This window comes from Stegodyphus dumicola, chromosome 3, assembly GCF_044657685.1.
Source record: "Stegodyphus dumicola isolate Sdum_Otavi_A_Nest chromosome 3, ASM4465768v1".
NCBI classification, from domain to species: Eukaryota; Metazoa; Arthropoda; class Arachnida; order Araneae; family Eresidae; genus Stegodyphus; species Stegodyphus dumicola.
In genome coordinates, this window is record NC_140770.1 from 15,603,993 (window position 1) to 15,617,919 (window position 13,927).

A 13,927-nucleotide genomic window follows, 5' to 3' on the forward strand; every position below is an offset into this window, starting at 1 on the left:
TACAGATTTTGTAAAACTTCGAAGTTTTTTATTAACAAACTCTGTGATTCGAAAGCAAGCGGTAGCATCGCTTTTCGAATAAAGCATATTTATCACCAGCGCTCCAGACTGTTGCCACTCGGAGAAATGACTGCGAAAATGTGTGTTTTCAAAGTTTGTAATTAATATCTCGGCTGATTAAAACGTACGAAGATGGGAACAGTCCAAATGGCTTCCCATGAATTTTGGGAATCGGGAATAATGTATTGCATGTTTGGCAATGCTATTTTTTATTTCATTGTAAAACTTAGAAATTTTTTATTAACCAACTCTACGATTTGAAAGCGAACGGTGGCAACACTTCTCAAAATTTTTATCTCCAGCGTGCGAGGCTTTTGCCAGTCGGAAAAATGACTGCGAAAATTAGCGTTTCCAGAGTTTTTAATGTTCAATTTCTGTTGCATAATCACAGGCTTCTCTTTCCTGATTTTCACTCCAGAGCATCTGAAGATGGAGGTTCTATCCAAGCCTTCGAAACTAACCCGGAAAATTTACTCAACTTACTTTGATTCTTGTTCTTCAATATCGCCAACATTTATACCCTTAGGACTCTTAAAATTCTCCGATTTAATTGCCAGATGTCACAAAAAAGAATTTAATGATTTGTCGGGAGGGGGGTAAATTTGATTCTGTATTTCGTCTAATTACAAAAAATATTATAAAACGCTGCTCAAGCTAATATTGAAGTGTACAGCAAAATGGACATTATAAGAGTCCTCGAACTCGAAGTTTAGTCACTACTGTGATGTAATGCGTAATGATGTTAATGACAATGTACCGTAATTTACGGATGACACGCAGCGGCGTTTACGTGTTTAAAACTTAAATTTTCAGCGGGTGCGGCGTTTCTACCCATGCGGCGTTTAGGTGCACTAAAAATAAAATATTTCCTATGATGGTCATTGTACATAGTTTGGATGGCCTTGTCATTGTGCATAGACTGGTGCTGTTCCCACACAAAAGACCACTCAGTTATTTTGTTTACATTCTTTCCCTTGAACGGACCTACATGCCTTATTGACCCTAAACGAGATCTCAGAACAATAACATTCTTCCCCCTTTCAAATCAACATTCTCATCAGTTTGAATAGTCTCTCTCCTCTGCCATTCGATGAATCTTCCAGGACCCATCCTCTCCCCACCCCTGCCTTTTCTGCAATTTCAATTTTTTTCAAAGGCGGACACGACTCCACCTGCCTCGCAATAACGAACTCTGACGTATTTCCCCTTCAGCATGAATGGATTTTTCTTGGCATTCTGCCAAATACAGATCCCATCAGTTTGGGTACAAGTACTTGTTGGATAGTTTTTAATTAGGGAGCGGAAAATTTTTGAAAATGTCTCTAAACGGCACAGAAGCTATACATTTCTTACCTTTAATTTATTTTTGAGTTATGGTTTCATTTCATGCATTTTTCTTAACTGGTATGTCATATATCAGGACTTAGGTTGAGTTTTTGCATCTATACAGCCCACGACGATGTCACGCGCAATTTAATCTGTTGCGGCGTTTACGCTGATGCGGCGTTTCTGTGTAATTTTAAATTTTTTCCCGCCATTTTTCTCGAGTGCGGCGTTTACGCTGATGCGGCCTTTCTTCCGGAAATTACGGTAATGATGTTATCAGGTTCAGTATTCCTCCTTACTTGCTTTGGGAACACTAAATGACCTGACTCGGAACAGGGAGCTTACTAAAGCTATGTTCAATAAATGTGGGAAGTAGACAAGATACACAGGAAGGCTATACGAAACCCTTTATTTTTCTCTCTTTACAATGATTTCCGGACTTCGGAATACAGAGACCAACCACTTGTGGTCTGAACGTAAGAATATAAAAATATTAACTAAATTCTAACTAAACTAACTTTGGATTAATAAACAAGTGTCTACTTGAAGATTGGCCGTATATTAACAGAAAGGCCATATGTAGTACAGAGAACTTTAACGATACGTTTAAAATTATCAAGAGGATTAAACCTCTGACCTTGAAGGCAACCAGCAACCGAGTAAAACTGCTATGGCAAGCGGTCTGCTCCTAATCACTCCTTCCTCTCTCTTGCTTGGCAAAAAGCCACAACTTAAGTACTTGGCGTTCGCAAGACAAATTTGCATAAATAAGTTAAAGCTTTTAATTCTGGCCGGAAGTAGAAAATAAGAAGTGATAGTAAAGATTTAAAATAAAATAAACGTTAGTAAAACTTAAGATCCTTACAGTGTTACGATTCATAGTCATACATTTTTCAGTTTTGAGTGTTTAATAATAAAGCCGAAGTAATATTTATAACGATGACGTAAGTTTTCATGTTATTTTGTCTTATTTCAGCATGCTATATCGCAGATGCTTCTGAAATATAGCGAATACGGCTATGTGGATCAGTTGCAGAAGAAGTGGTATGGAAGAGTGCCTTGTTTCGATGATCGTCTGCACCGCTTTAACCAACCAGAACCGTTAAGCGTAGAGGCTGTAGCTGGAGTTTTTATCATGTTGCTAGTAGGAGTGGGCGTTGGAGTTATAATCCTCATACTGGAACACGTCATTTTCAGGTACGCGTTGCCTATTCTCAGGAGAAAGCCGAAAGAGTGCATTTGGAGGAGCCCCAACCTTATGTTCTTCAGCCAGGTGAGGGATAAGTGTCTCAAGGATTAATACTTTTTATATAATTATTTCAAAACTAAGCAGAATTAAAAATATTTAAAAATAAGCTCTTATTTAAAACTCATAAAAGAATCAGTGATCAGCAATGCAGAAAATTAAATTATCACATATTTTAAACAGAAGAATGCTACATAATTCTCTTTACAGAATTCCTGTACACTGCGCAGAAATGGGAAAATAAGATTTTCCGTTCTACTGGGCCGATTGACAAAATTCAAATTGCGTTTTTCATGCCTCGAAAGTCGGAAACATGAATAGTTGATACAAACTACAAAATGATTATATGTGTAGAAGGATGAATTTACATACAGTGTCTCACAAAAGTGATGGGACACTTGTGCTTTACAAAAGTAAACTGTAATAAAATAAATTAAAGAAACATGTAAAAATTTTTTGTGGGTGTGTTTCATACTTAAATTTAGTAACAATTATTACATAACATACATTTTCTCAAAATATTAAAATATTAATTTAATAAAAATACAATTGTTTAACACGGAGCAAAAAATGGCTTACATAAGTGATGGGACACCATTAGGTACTACTACATACTACAATAAAAATATTTTTCGGGTTTTTATTTTTACTCATAAGCAATTGGCAATAATTTATAAAATCGTCTGCAGTATTTCTCTCCAGTTTGTTTTGGAATTTTTGTGTTTTTTAGCTCTGTGCAGCCACGAATGCTAAACGAAAAGAAACTTTGCCTGAAATTCGAAAATTAGTTATTAATTTGCATATTGAACGTGGAAAATCTATTACAGAAACTGCTGAAACAGTTAACTTGAGTCATTCAACAGTTTTCAATATCATAAAACGACATAAAAATAATCATATGATTCAGGATAAAAGAAGACCTGACCGACCGTCAAAGCTATCCAATGGAAGAAAGCGAATTATCATTCGAAATATTAAAACAAAATCCAAGAATGAGTGCTCCTAAACATGCTGCTGATTTACAAGCATTATATGGAGTAATTTTTAATCCTGAGACCATTGGAAGAGTAATTCGATCTGCTGGATATCACGGTAGAGCAGCCAGGAAAAAATTCTTCGTAAGTGAAAAGAATAGAAAACTCAGACTGGCTTTCGCAAAATCCAACATAAATAAGAATTCTGATTACTGGAATGAAGTTATATTTGCTGACGAGAGTAAATTTAATATATTTGGTTCTGACGGTAGTATCTTGGTGTGGAGAAAACCCAGGGAAGAATTTCGCAAACAGAACTTGGTGCCAACAGTAAAACAGTATAATGGATCAGTACAAGTATATTGACATTTTAAATCAAAATTTGAAATCTTCAGCACGAAAATTGAACCTTCCTAACGATTTTAAATTCTACCAGGACAATGACCCCAAATACACTGCTTTGAACGTTAGACTCTGGCTGCTGTATAACTCTCCTGAAATAATAAAAACACCACATAATCTCCAAACTTAAATCCCATAGAGAATATTTCGCAAAAATTGGAATCAAGAATTCGCAAACTAACCATTTCTTCAAAACAACAATTAAAATCGGTGCTTCAAGAAGAATGGGGTAAAATCACTCCAGAAATCACAAAAAAATTAGTAATCCATCCCAAGAAGATTAAATCATGTTTTAAAAGTAAAAGGAAATTCAACAAAATATGAAAACCTTTTAAAAAGTAAAATTTTTGGATAAATATTTGATGGAAAAGTAAGTGTCCCATCACTTATGTGAGCCATTTTTTGCTCCATTCTAAACAATTGTATTTTTATTAAATTAATATTTTAATGTTTTGAGAAAATGTATGTTATGTAATAATTGTTACTAAATTTAAGTATGAATCACACTCACAAAAAATTTTTACATGTTTTTTTTTTTTTTAATTTATTTTACTACAGTTTCCTTTTGTAAAGCACAAGTGTCCCATCACTTTTGTGAGACACTGTAGATGGTATTTACAGATGAAGAGAATTGACCGTCTTTTACATGTAAACATCTTTCAGTCGCATCATCGTTTTAATGGCGGAATCGTCTGACTTCCGTCATCGGAAAAGTAAAAGATTTATCCTCACAGCTTGTCGTGTCATCCTATTATAATGAACGATGCCATCCCACAACTGCTCCGCCTATTCTGACAGAATGCGCCCTCGCATTCTCATAGTAAGACCATCAACATCTAGGGATCTGAAAAATAAAATTTAAAAAAAAAAAAAAAAAAAAAAGATTTTTAGTTAGTATGGAGGTAAAAGTCGTCTTAAATGGTTTATTTCAGCCATCTTCTCTCATCATCTTAACATCTTCAGAAATAACGGCTTTATTCTCTTCTTCAATGCTCTTTCAGTGTTCGTTCATCTTTAACAGTCTATCTGAGGATATATATTAGATTTATATATAGCATTGTTCTAACATAGGTATTTTGGCATAAAATCGTACTTTTTCTGAAATAACATAGCAATGTTTTTCCATGTTTCGATTGTATGACTTAATTTATGCCTAGATATTAAATTTTGTAAAAATTTGGGGCGAAATTTACAGGAAAATTCACAAATTTATCTTGGCGTCTTTTTTTTTTTTTTTTTTTCCAATTTGCGCCAAGAATAATTCACTTGGCGAACTTCTTAATATATGGCAACTAATTTTCCTTTCCCTTCGATTATGGCTGAGCGTAAAGAAAGGCACCTCGTTCCTACCTTTTTACATCGTGCATACGCGAAAAAAAAAAAAAATCACATCGTTCCGACTTTCAAAGAATTTCAGCAAAGTCTCTAAACCATCATTTGATGTTTTATCGCTTTCAACAAATATGCCAAATTTCAAAACGCGCCAATGTATAAATTCAAGTATATCTTCGGAAATTTTGAATAAAAAAACTGTAATCTTTTGCAGGTATGCTTAGAAATACGTGTACTTCAAGATGATGGTAAAAATATATAGATTATAACACAACGTTTTTTGAAAAATTTAAAAAAAAAATTATTTAAAAATACAAATTTTAAAAATAAATCATAAAAATCGGTGAAATTTATTTGGAATGAACCTGAATTTCGAAATGTGGAAGGAAGAATCAAATAAGTTAATAAAAAAGAGATTAATAAATAGATACCAAACTCAATTAACATTGAGGAACTAAAATTTTGAGATCTATTTTTTCAAAAACTACTCTTGGATTTTTACAAAACTTCGTACTTTGGCGTAATTTGAGTCGTAGAATGGAAATATGTAAAAAAAATTGGTATATTATTTCAGAAAAAGTTCGGTTTTATGTCACGATACCTCTATTAGAACAAAGCTATATATAAATCTAATACATATCCTAAGTCGCGCTTTTGAGAGATGAAAAGCGCAAGTTGAATTTTGTCAATCGGCCCAGTAGAACGGGAGATATAGAACTGTCCCAATTCCCTCCCCCCCCGCAGTGTACCTTACAGAATTCATGATCTGTAATGTAATTATATCACGAATAATAAAAGCTTGGATGGATATGAAATCTATTCAATTCTAACATCGCAGACGAATTCTGTAAAGAAAATTATTTAATACATTCTTCCCATCAAACGATATGATAAATTATTTCACTCCCTTTTTTCCTTATTACTTATGTTTATTTCATTATTACTTCCTTGTACGAAGTAAAAAGGAAGTATTGTAATCGCGAAAAGTTTCAGGCAACATATTTCAACGAAAATATCCATTTTGACCGCTATCGAATGCTATTTAACGATGTTTTTGCGTGATATCTGTGCGTAAGGGCAGAATAAAAGACACCTTTCCTCCAAAAAAAATTATAAAACTGCTTTAAAATGAATTCTAAAGAGAATTTTTCGTGGCGTCTGTACGAACGTATGTACGTACGTACGTATCTCGCATAACTCAAAAACGAGTGGCCTCAGAACGTTGAAATTTTGTATATAGGACTGCTATAACATGTAGATGTGCACCTCGTATTTTGGTTGCAATCGGCCGCACCAAACGTATATAAATATATTTATATATATATCCACTCTGTTACCCGGCTCAGTGATCTCAGTATATTTACTCTTATATGTTTGTAAATTGTACATTTTTTGCTTTAAAAATGATTGAATTATGTTGTTTTTATCTTCCGGTTAAGGTTTTTATGCCTTTTGTAAATCTGGAAGCAATACTTGTACAATTATCAACAATTTAAAAGCTGTTTAAGTGCGGTTAAGTTTTAAATAACATGGCGGACATATTTGTTTACATTTGAAACAGCAGAATTGTAGATTTGTTGCCAATCTAGAGAGACTAAGCTTCGCAACACAAAAATAACGCCTTCATTTATTATTGCGAATTAAATCATGCTTAATCCTTTCTGGAATTTTTTCGAGGAAATAAGTGTTTAAGATTTACTTCGTAATTTTTAATATAGATATTTTGAGTTTTTATGTATTTTTGCCTTCTTGCGAAGTGAGAATTGACTTAATTAGATGAGAAATACTCAATCGTGTGTGAAAAACTGTTCTTTTCTGTTTTGTTTGCTTAATTTCTTTCATACATCGTTTTAGCTTTATTATAGTATTTGAATAAAACATGTGGCAACGTTAATTCTTCAAATGATATAAATTTTGTGCATTCAGAGTGTCGTTATGGTAAACAAATATAGTGAATTTTAAAGAGTGCATTTATTCTATTGTGGTTTATGCGCTGTCGACGAAGTAGATTTAATTCAATTCAATCAATTTAAATGAAATTCAAGAAAAAATGCGTATAATTTAATATTGCGTACTAGGAAGTCATATGGTGTACACATCAGATTTTTTTATAAAGTTTAAATGAAAGGAGTTTAGTTTCCAAAAAAAATTAATAATATCTTTTATTTTATTAATTCTTCTAAAAGTGGATAAAATGTTTATGAGCTTACCTTGTACGAAGTAAAAGAAATATTGTGATCGCCAAAAATTTCGGGTATCATGTCTCAACGAAAATAGCTATTTTGACCACTCACGAATCCATCTGAAAGATATTTCTGCGTGTCATCTCTACGTAGGGATAATAAAAGACTTTTTACTTCCTTGTACGAAGTGAAAAGGAAATACTGTAATCGCGAAAAATTTCGGGTATCATAGTTCAACGAAAATGTACATTTTGACCGCTATCGAATGCAAGTTAACGAAGTTTTTGATGTGATATCCGTACGTAAGGACAGAATAAAAGACTCATTTCCCAAAAAAAAATTATCAGACTGATTTAAAATCGATTCCGAAGAGATTTAAAATCGATTCTGAAGAAATTCTTCTACATACATACGTATGTATCTCGCATAATTCAAAAACGAGTAGCCTCAAAGTGTTAAAATTTTGTATGTAGGATTGCTATAACATATTGTTGTGCACCTCCTATTTTGGTTGCAATCGGGAGCGCCAAAAGTATATACATATATATCTCCGCTCTGTTACTCGGTTCAGTAAGCTCAGCTTCTTTATTGTCATACGTTGGTAAATTGTACATTTTTTGCTTTAAAAATGATTGAATTATGTTGTTCTTATCTTCAGGTTAAGGTTTTTATGCCTTTAGTTAACCTGCATGTTATAGTTGTAGAATTATCAACAATTTAAAAATTATTTAAGTGCGTCTAATCCTAATTTGTTTGGCCATAGCAGCCATATTTGTTTACATTTGAAACTTAGCAGAATAGTAAACTTGTTGCCAATGTAGAGAAACTAAGCTTTGCCACAACAAACATAACGCCATCTTTTATTACTGCAAATTAAATCATGCCTAATCAATCCGTTCTGGAATTCAAGGAAATAAATGTTTAAGATTTACTTCATAATTTTTAATATAGATATTTTGAGTTTTTATGTATTTTTGCCTTGTCGCGAAGTGAAAACTTAATTAATTGAATGAGAAATACTGAATGATCTGCGAAAAACTGTTTCTTTTACCCACCGTTTTAGATTTATTATAGTATTTGAATAGAACATGTGGCAACGAATAGGTAATTCTTCGCGTGATATTCATAATATTTGTTCAATTTGAGTTATAAAATGAATGAGGTGTAACTCTGTTAAGGGAACCTATCGCTAGTGTGTCGCTATGGTAAACAAATGTAGTGAATTTTAAAGAGTGCATTTATTGTATTGAGGTTTATGCGCTATCGATGAAGTAGATTTAATTCAATAAACTTTAATGAAATGCAAGAAAAAATGCGTATAATTTAATATTCCGTTCAAGGAAGTCATTTGGTGTACACATAAGATATTTTACAAAATGGGTTCAGAAGAGATTTTTTTCCTGATGTCTTTACGTACATTCGTACGTATATCGCATTCAAAAACGGGTAGCCGTAGAACGTTGAAATATATGGAACTGCTAATACTTGTAGAATTATCAAAAATTTTTTAATTTTTTAAGTGCTACTAAACCTAACCAAGCCGCCATTCGTTTACATTTGAAACTCGTAGTAGAATAGTGAATTAAGTCAGTTTGTGCATCAACTTCAGTGTGTTTTTGCCCTTTAGTTATCACTTATGTAGGGGGGGGGAGTTTCTAAACCTTCTTGAGAAACACATTTAAACGTATAGATATGTTTTCAGGTAATTGCAAATCAAACGTAAGAGTTAGGAAAAGGCCAACACTGTAACTCATGTCTAGCAAATAAAGTATGTTCGACAGTGCAATTTTGTTTAAGATGTGTTTAAGATATTCTCAATGATCAGCGAAAAATCGAAAATTAATTACTTTTTCATCTCTTTCAGAAACTTTACCGTTTCATCAATACTGTGGAATTGGTTTCCCCACATCATTCTGTGAAAGAAATCATTTCGAACCTTAAAGAAGGCCAGATTGCTAGCCTTTTTCAGAAAAGCGTCAAAAAGGTAACGTTCTGATAGTAATTATTACATTAACTTAAGTAACTTAATTTCTGAGAATTCATTTTTCTTTGGCTCTGTTTCTTAGCGCTCTTCAAAAACAATAATACATAAGTTTATTATTTCTTCCTTTGGGAATAGGAAATCTTTTAGAATTTACTTTCACTTGCTGTTACTTTTCACTCATTTGTTGCAATCAAATCTAAGAAAAAGAGATTTTTTAAAAGCTTTTATTTAAAACTCATAAAAGAATCGATGAACAGCAATGCTGAAAAATAATTTATCAAATATTTTAATGGGAACAGTGTTACAGAATTTATGTTTTATATCAGGAATAAAAAAAGATTGGATGAATATGAAATCTATCCATTCAATTGTATTTTCAAATTAATCATTCTTTTTATAAATGTGTCAAGGTATTACGATATAAAATTGCAGACGATTTCTGGAAAGAGAATTATTTAATATATTCTTTCCATCAAACCATATGATACTTTATTTCATTATTTTTATGAAATTAAAATGAAAGGAGTTTTTCCCCAAAAAATTAATACTTTTTACTTCCTTGTACGAAGTAAAAAGGAAGTATTGTAATCGCGAAAAGTTTCAGGCAGCATATTTCAACGAAAATATCCATTTTGACCGCTATCGAATGCAATTTAACGATGTTTTTGCGTGATATCTGTACATAAAGACAGAATAAAATACTCTATTCCTTCAAAAAAATTATAAAAATGCTTTAAAATTAATTCTAAAGAGAATTTTTCGTGGCGTCTGTACGAACGTATGTATGTACGTACGTGCGTACGTATCTCGCATAACTCAAAAACGAGTAGCCTCAGAACGTTGAAATTTTGTATATAGGACTGCTATAACATGTAGATGTGCACCTCGTATTTTGGTTGCAATCGGCCGCACCAAACGTATATAAATACTATATTTATATATATATCCACTCTGTTACTCAGCACAGTGATCTCAGTTTCTTTACTCCTATATGTTTGTAAATTGTACATTTTTGCTTTAAAAAGGATTGAATTATGTTGTTTTTATCTTCCGGTTAAGGATTTTATGCCTTTAGTAAATCTGTGTGCAATATTTTTAAAATTATCAGCAATTTTAAATTTGTTTAATTGCCGCTAAGCCTGTTTTTAATGGCGGCCATTGATGTTTACATTTGAAACAGGAGACTAGTGGATTTGTTGCCAATCTAAGAGAAACATAGCTTCGCAACAACAAAAAATAACGCCTTCATTTATTATTGCCAATTAAATCATGCTTAATTCTTTCTGGAATTTTTCCGAGGAAATACGCGTTTGAGATTTACTTCGTAATTTTTAATAAAGATATTTTGAGTTTTTATGTATTTTTGCCTTCTCGCGAAGTGAGAACTGAATTAATTCAATGAGAAATACTCAATCGTCTGTGAAAAACTGTTTCTTTTTGCTTTGTTTGCTTAATTTCTTTTATACATAATTCTAGCTTTATTATAGTATTTGAATAGAGCATGTGGCAACGATTAGATAATTCTTTAAATGATATACATTTTGTGCATTCTGAGTTATAATATGAATGAAATATAATACTGTTAAGTAAGCCTAGCGCCAGAGTGTCGCTATGGTAAACAAAGTGAATTTTAAAAGAATGCATTTATTCTACTGTGGTTTATGCGCTGTCGGCGAAGTAGGTTTAATTCAATCTAATAAGTTTAAATAAAATGCAAAAAAAAAAAAAAATGCGTATAATTTAATATTCCGTGCAAGGAAGTCATGTGGTTTTTTAATTTTATTAGCCCAGAAGAGCTCTTAATTTCGTTTTGATATTTTGCGTCGATTCACTTTTCAAACTGTTGCTACCAAATATTACAGCCCCATATTATATTTAAAGAAATTAAATAATGAAGAATTTGCATAAATGTATGTTTCTTGCATGTTGATAAAACAGCGATACTTAGAGCCATTCAATTTTGAATATCGTAATCCTTCACCGAATATGGGCATTTAGAAGCCCAAATTTAGAATTTGTTTTTTTTATCTATTTCATATTTTGTCAGACATTAAAGAATTTTTTATTAACAAACTCAACGAATTCAAAACCAGGACGAAAAAAAAAATATTTTTATCTCCGGCGCGCGAGACTCTGTATCGGAAATTCTAAAGTTACGCTCGCTTTAAAATTTGCTGTTGAATTTAATTTTATGGTTTAAGTGCGAAGAACATGATATTTAATAAAGAAAGGTAACACCCAAAACATTAAAAAAAAAAAGCGCCTTTGTGCGTAATATTCAGATGTTTATTAGTTTTTATTGTATTCTTTAATTTTTTTTAATTTTAATTCTTGTTTTAAAAGTGAATAAAATGTTTCGTTTTAATTCTTTGTACGCATTCAAATATAAATTATGTGTAAAATATTATGAATTTTGTACATATATAGATGATTTTAGCGCAATTATACGTGAAAATGTATTTTTCTGTATCACTTTATTTCTGTATTACGTTACGCTATGTAACCCCGCAGTATCTTAAGTTATGTTACGCTACGTTACCCGGCACTATGTTACGTTACGCTACGCTACACTACGGTTCATTACCCCGCTCTACGTTAGACCTCATTACGTTACCCTCGCTACGAAATATTTGATAAACTTTGATAACTTTTGATTTGAAAAAACATAATATTTGATAAACGTTTGTACTTTTTAAACTCATTGAGTGATTTCACGATATTTTATATCATAATTTCGTATTTATATGTTTATTTAAGGAAGATATGCGTATTGAAACTGTTGCTTCAACAAAACTTTGGAAACTTGCATGAAAGCATTTTTACATATTTGATAATTTTTTCTGTTTTTCAAGAGCATTAAGGAATTTTACGTGACCAGCCGCAAATAAAAATGCGTCTTTGCAAGTGGTCGCCTTAGAGAGATGATGCTCAGTACCAATATATACTCACGTTGTGAGAAATACGTTCATCTTTTAGAGGTGATCTCGTCTTAGAGAGGTTCATTTGGTGCACAAAATGAATTTCTCTAAGGCGACCAGCCACACTTGCAGAATTTTCTTTGTGAATGGTCGCCTTACAGAGGGAATGTTCAATACCAAAATATACTTGTTTTCAGAAATACTGGTTTCTTTCAGAAGCAGTCGTCTTAGGGAGGTGGTTTTAGCCACGAGTTGGTTCTCTGAATAGACACACATACGCACTTACATTTCTGATATTACAAATAAACACCGGTATCAACCAACATCTCTTTAACGCGACCAAGTTCATATGGTGACGGCGTTCTTGTTAATGTTGTGCGATGTTTGTGTTATGGTCTTCGTGGATAGTACGCTGTAGTAATGCAATAAATGACTTACTATATTACAAATTTTACTGTGTTTTACTATTTACATATTAATAAGTAATAAAACACCAGCACTGACTGTGAATATGAAAGCAAATACCACTAAAACCATGCACATGTAATCGTGTCTAATGTTTGAGAGAACTTTGCTGATAGTTGACTAGTTCTGAAATGGAGTTTCTGTGCGTGAAATTGATTTTCCATCTTTACTTTTATCCTAAAAAGCAATGTGCTTAAAGACTGAAAAGGGTTAATTTCAGATTTCATAATTTGGTTCAGTGTGTTTAGATCAGATGCAGAAATATAGTTTTTGCGTTCTACTCAAACTGTATTTTTGAAAATTTGTTTTATTGATTACAGTTTAGAAATACTTTTTAAAGCTTGTTCATGTAGATGCTTTATCATTTGAATATTTTGTACTAATAAATTTGAGCATACCTTGATTAAAAATGATCTTGCATGATTCAATTTTAAATTTTTCGACTAATGTGATGTAGCCGAGCAAAAAGATTTTTTTTTTTTTTTTAAATATTTTAAAAAATGTACTAATTATATTTCGCGAGCAAAAAAGGTAAGTTTTATTAATGAAGTAAACATTGAAATATTTAATGTGTTTATTACTTATTGAATGGGGTAGACAAGACATACAAGCTTAAGGAATCTTTTTTCCACTACTAAAATTATGTGAAAATTTAGATGATCATAGTAGCTTACATTGTTTCTTCTTTTTGGTCTATTTTTACTTCCTTGTACGAAGTAAAAAAGAAGTATTGCAATCGCGAAAAGTTTCAGGCAGCATATTTCAACGAAAATATCCCTTTTGACAGCTATCGAATGCAATTTAACGATGTTTTTGCGTGACATCTGTACGTAAGGACAGAATAAAAGACTTTTTTCCTCCAAAAAAATTATAAAACTGCTTTAAAATGAATTCTGAAGAGAATGTTTCGTGGCGTCTGTACGAACGTATGTACGTACGTACGTATCTCGCATAACTCAAAAACGAGTAGCCTCAGAACGTTGAAATTTTGTATATAGGACTGCTAGAACATGTAGATGTGCACCTCGTATTTTGGT

The 13,927-nt window shown here is 32.1% G+C and overlaps 1 protein-coding gene across 1 annotated transcript in view; it reads left to right on the forward strand.

Annotated features, from left to right (window-relative positions):
• LOC118186408 (glutamate receptor ionotropic, NMDA 3A-like) overlaps positions 1–13,927 on the forward strand; it is a 221,883-nt gene that overhangs the window by 174,657 nt on the left and 33,299 nt on the right. Inside the window, exons 10-11 of the mRNA XM_085812593.1 lie at positions 2,363–2,659; positions 9,388–9,507. Coding sequence (XP_085668719.1) covers positions 2,363–2,659; positions 9,388–9,507 — 417 coding nt within the window. The remainder of the gene's footprint in view (positions 1–2,362; positions 2,660–9,387; positions 9,508–13,927) is intronic.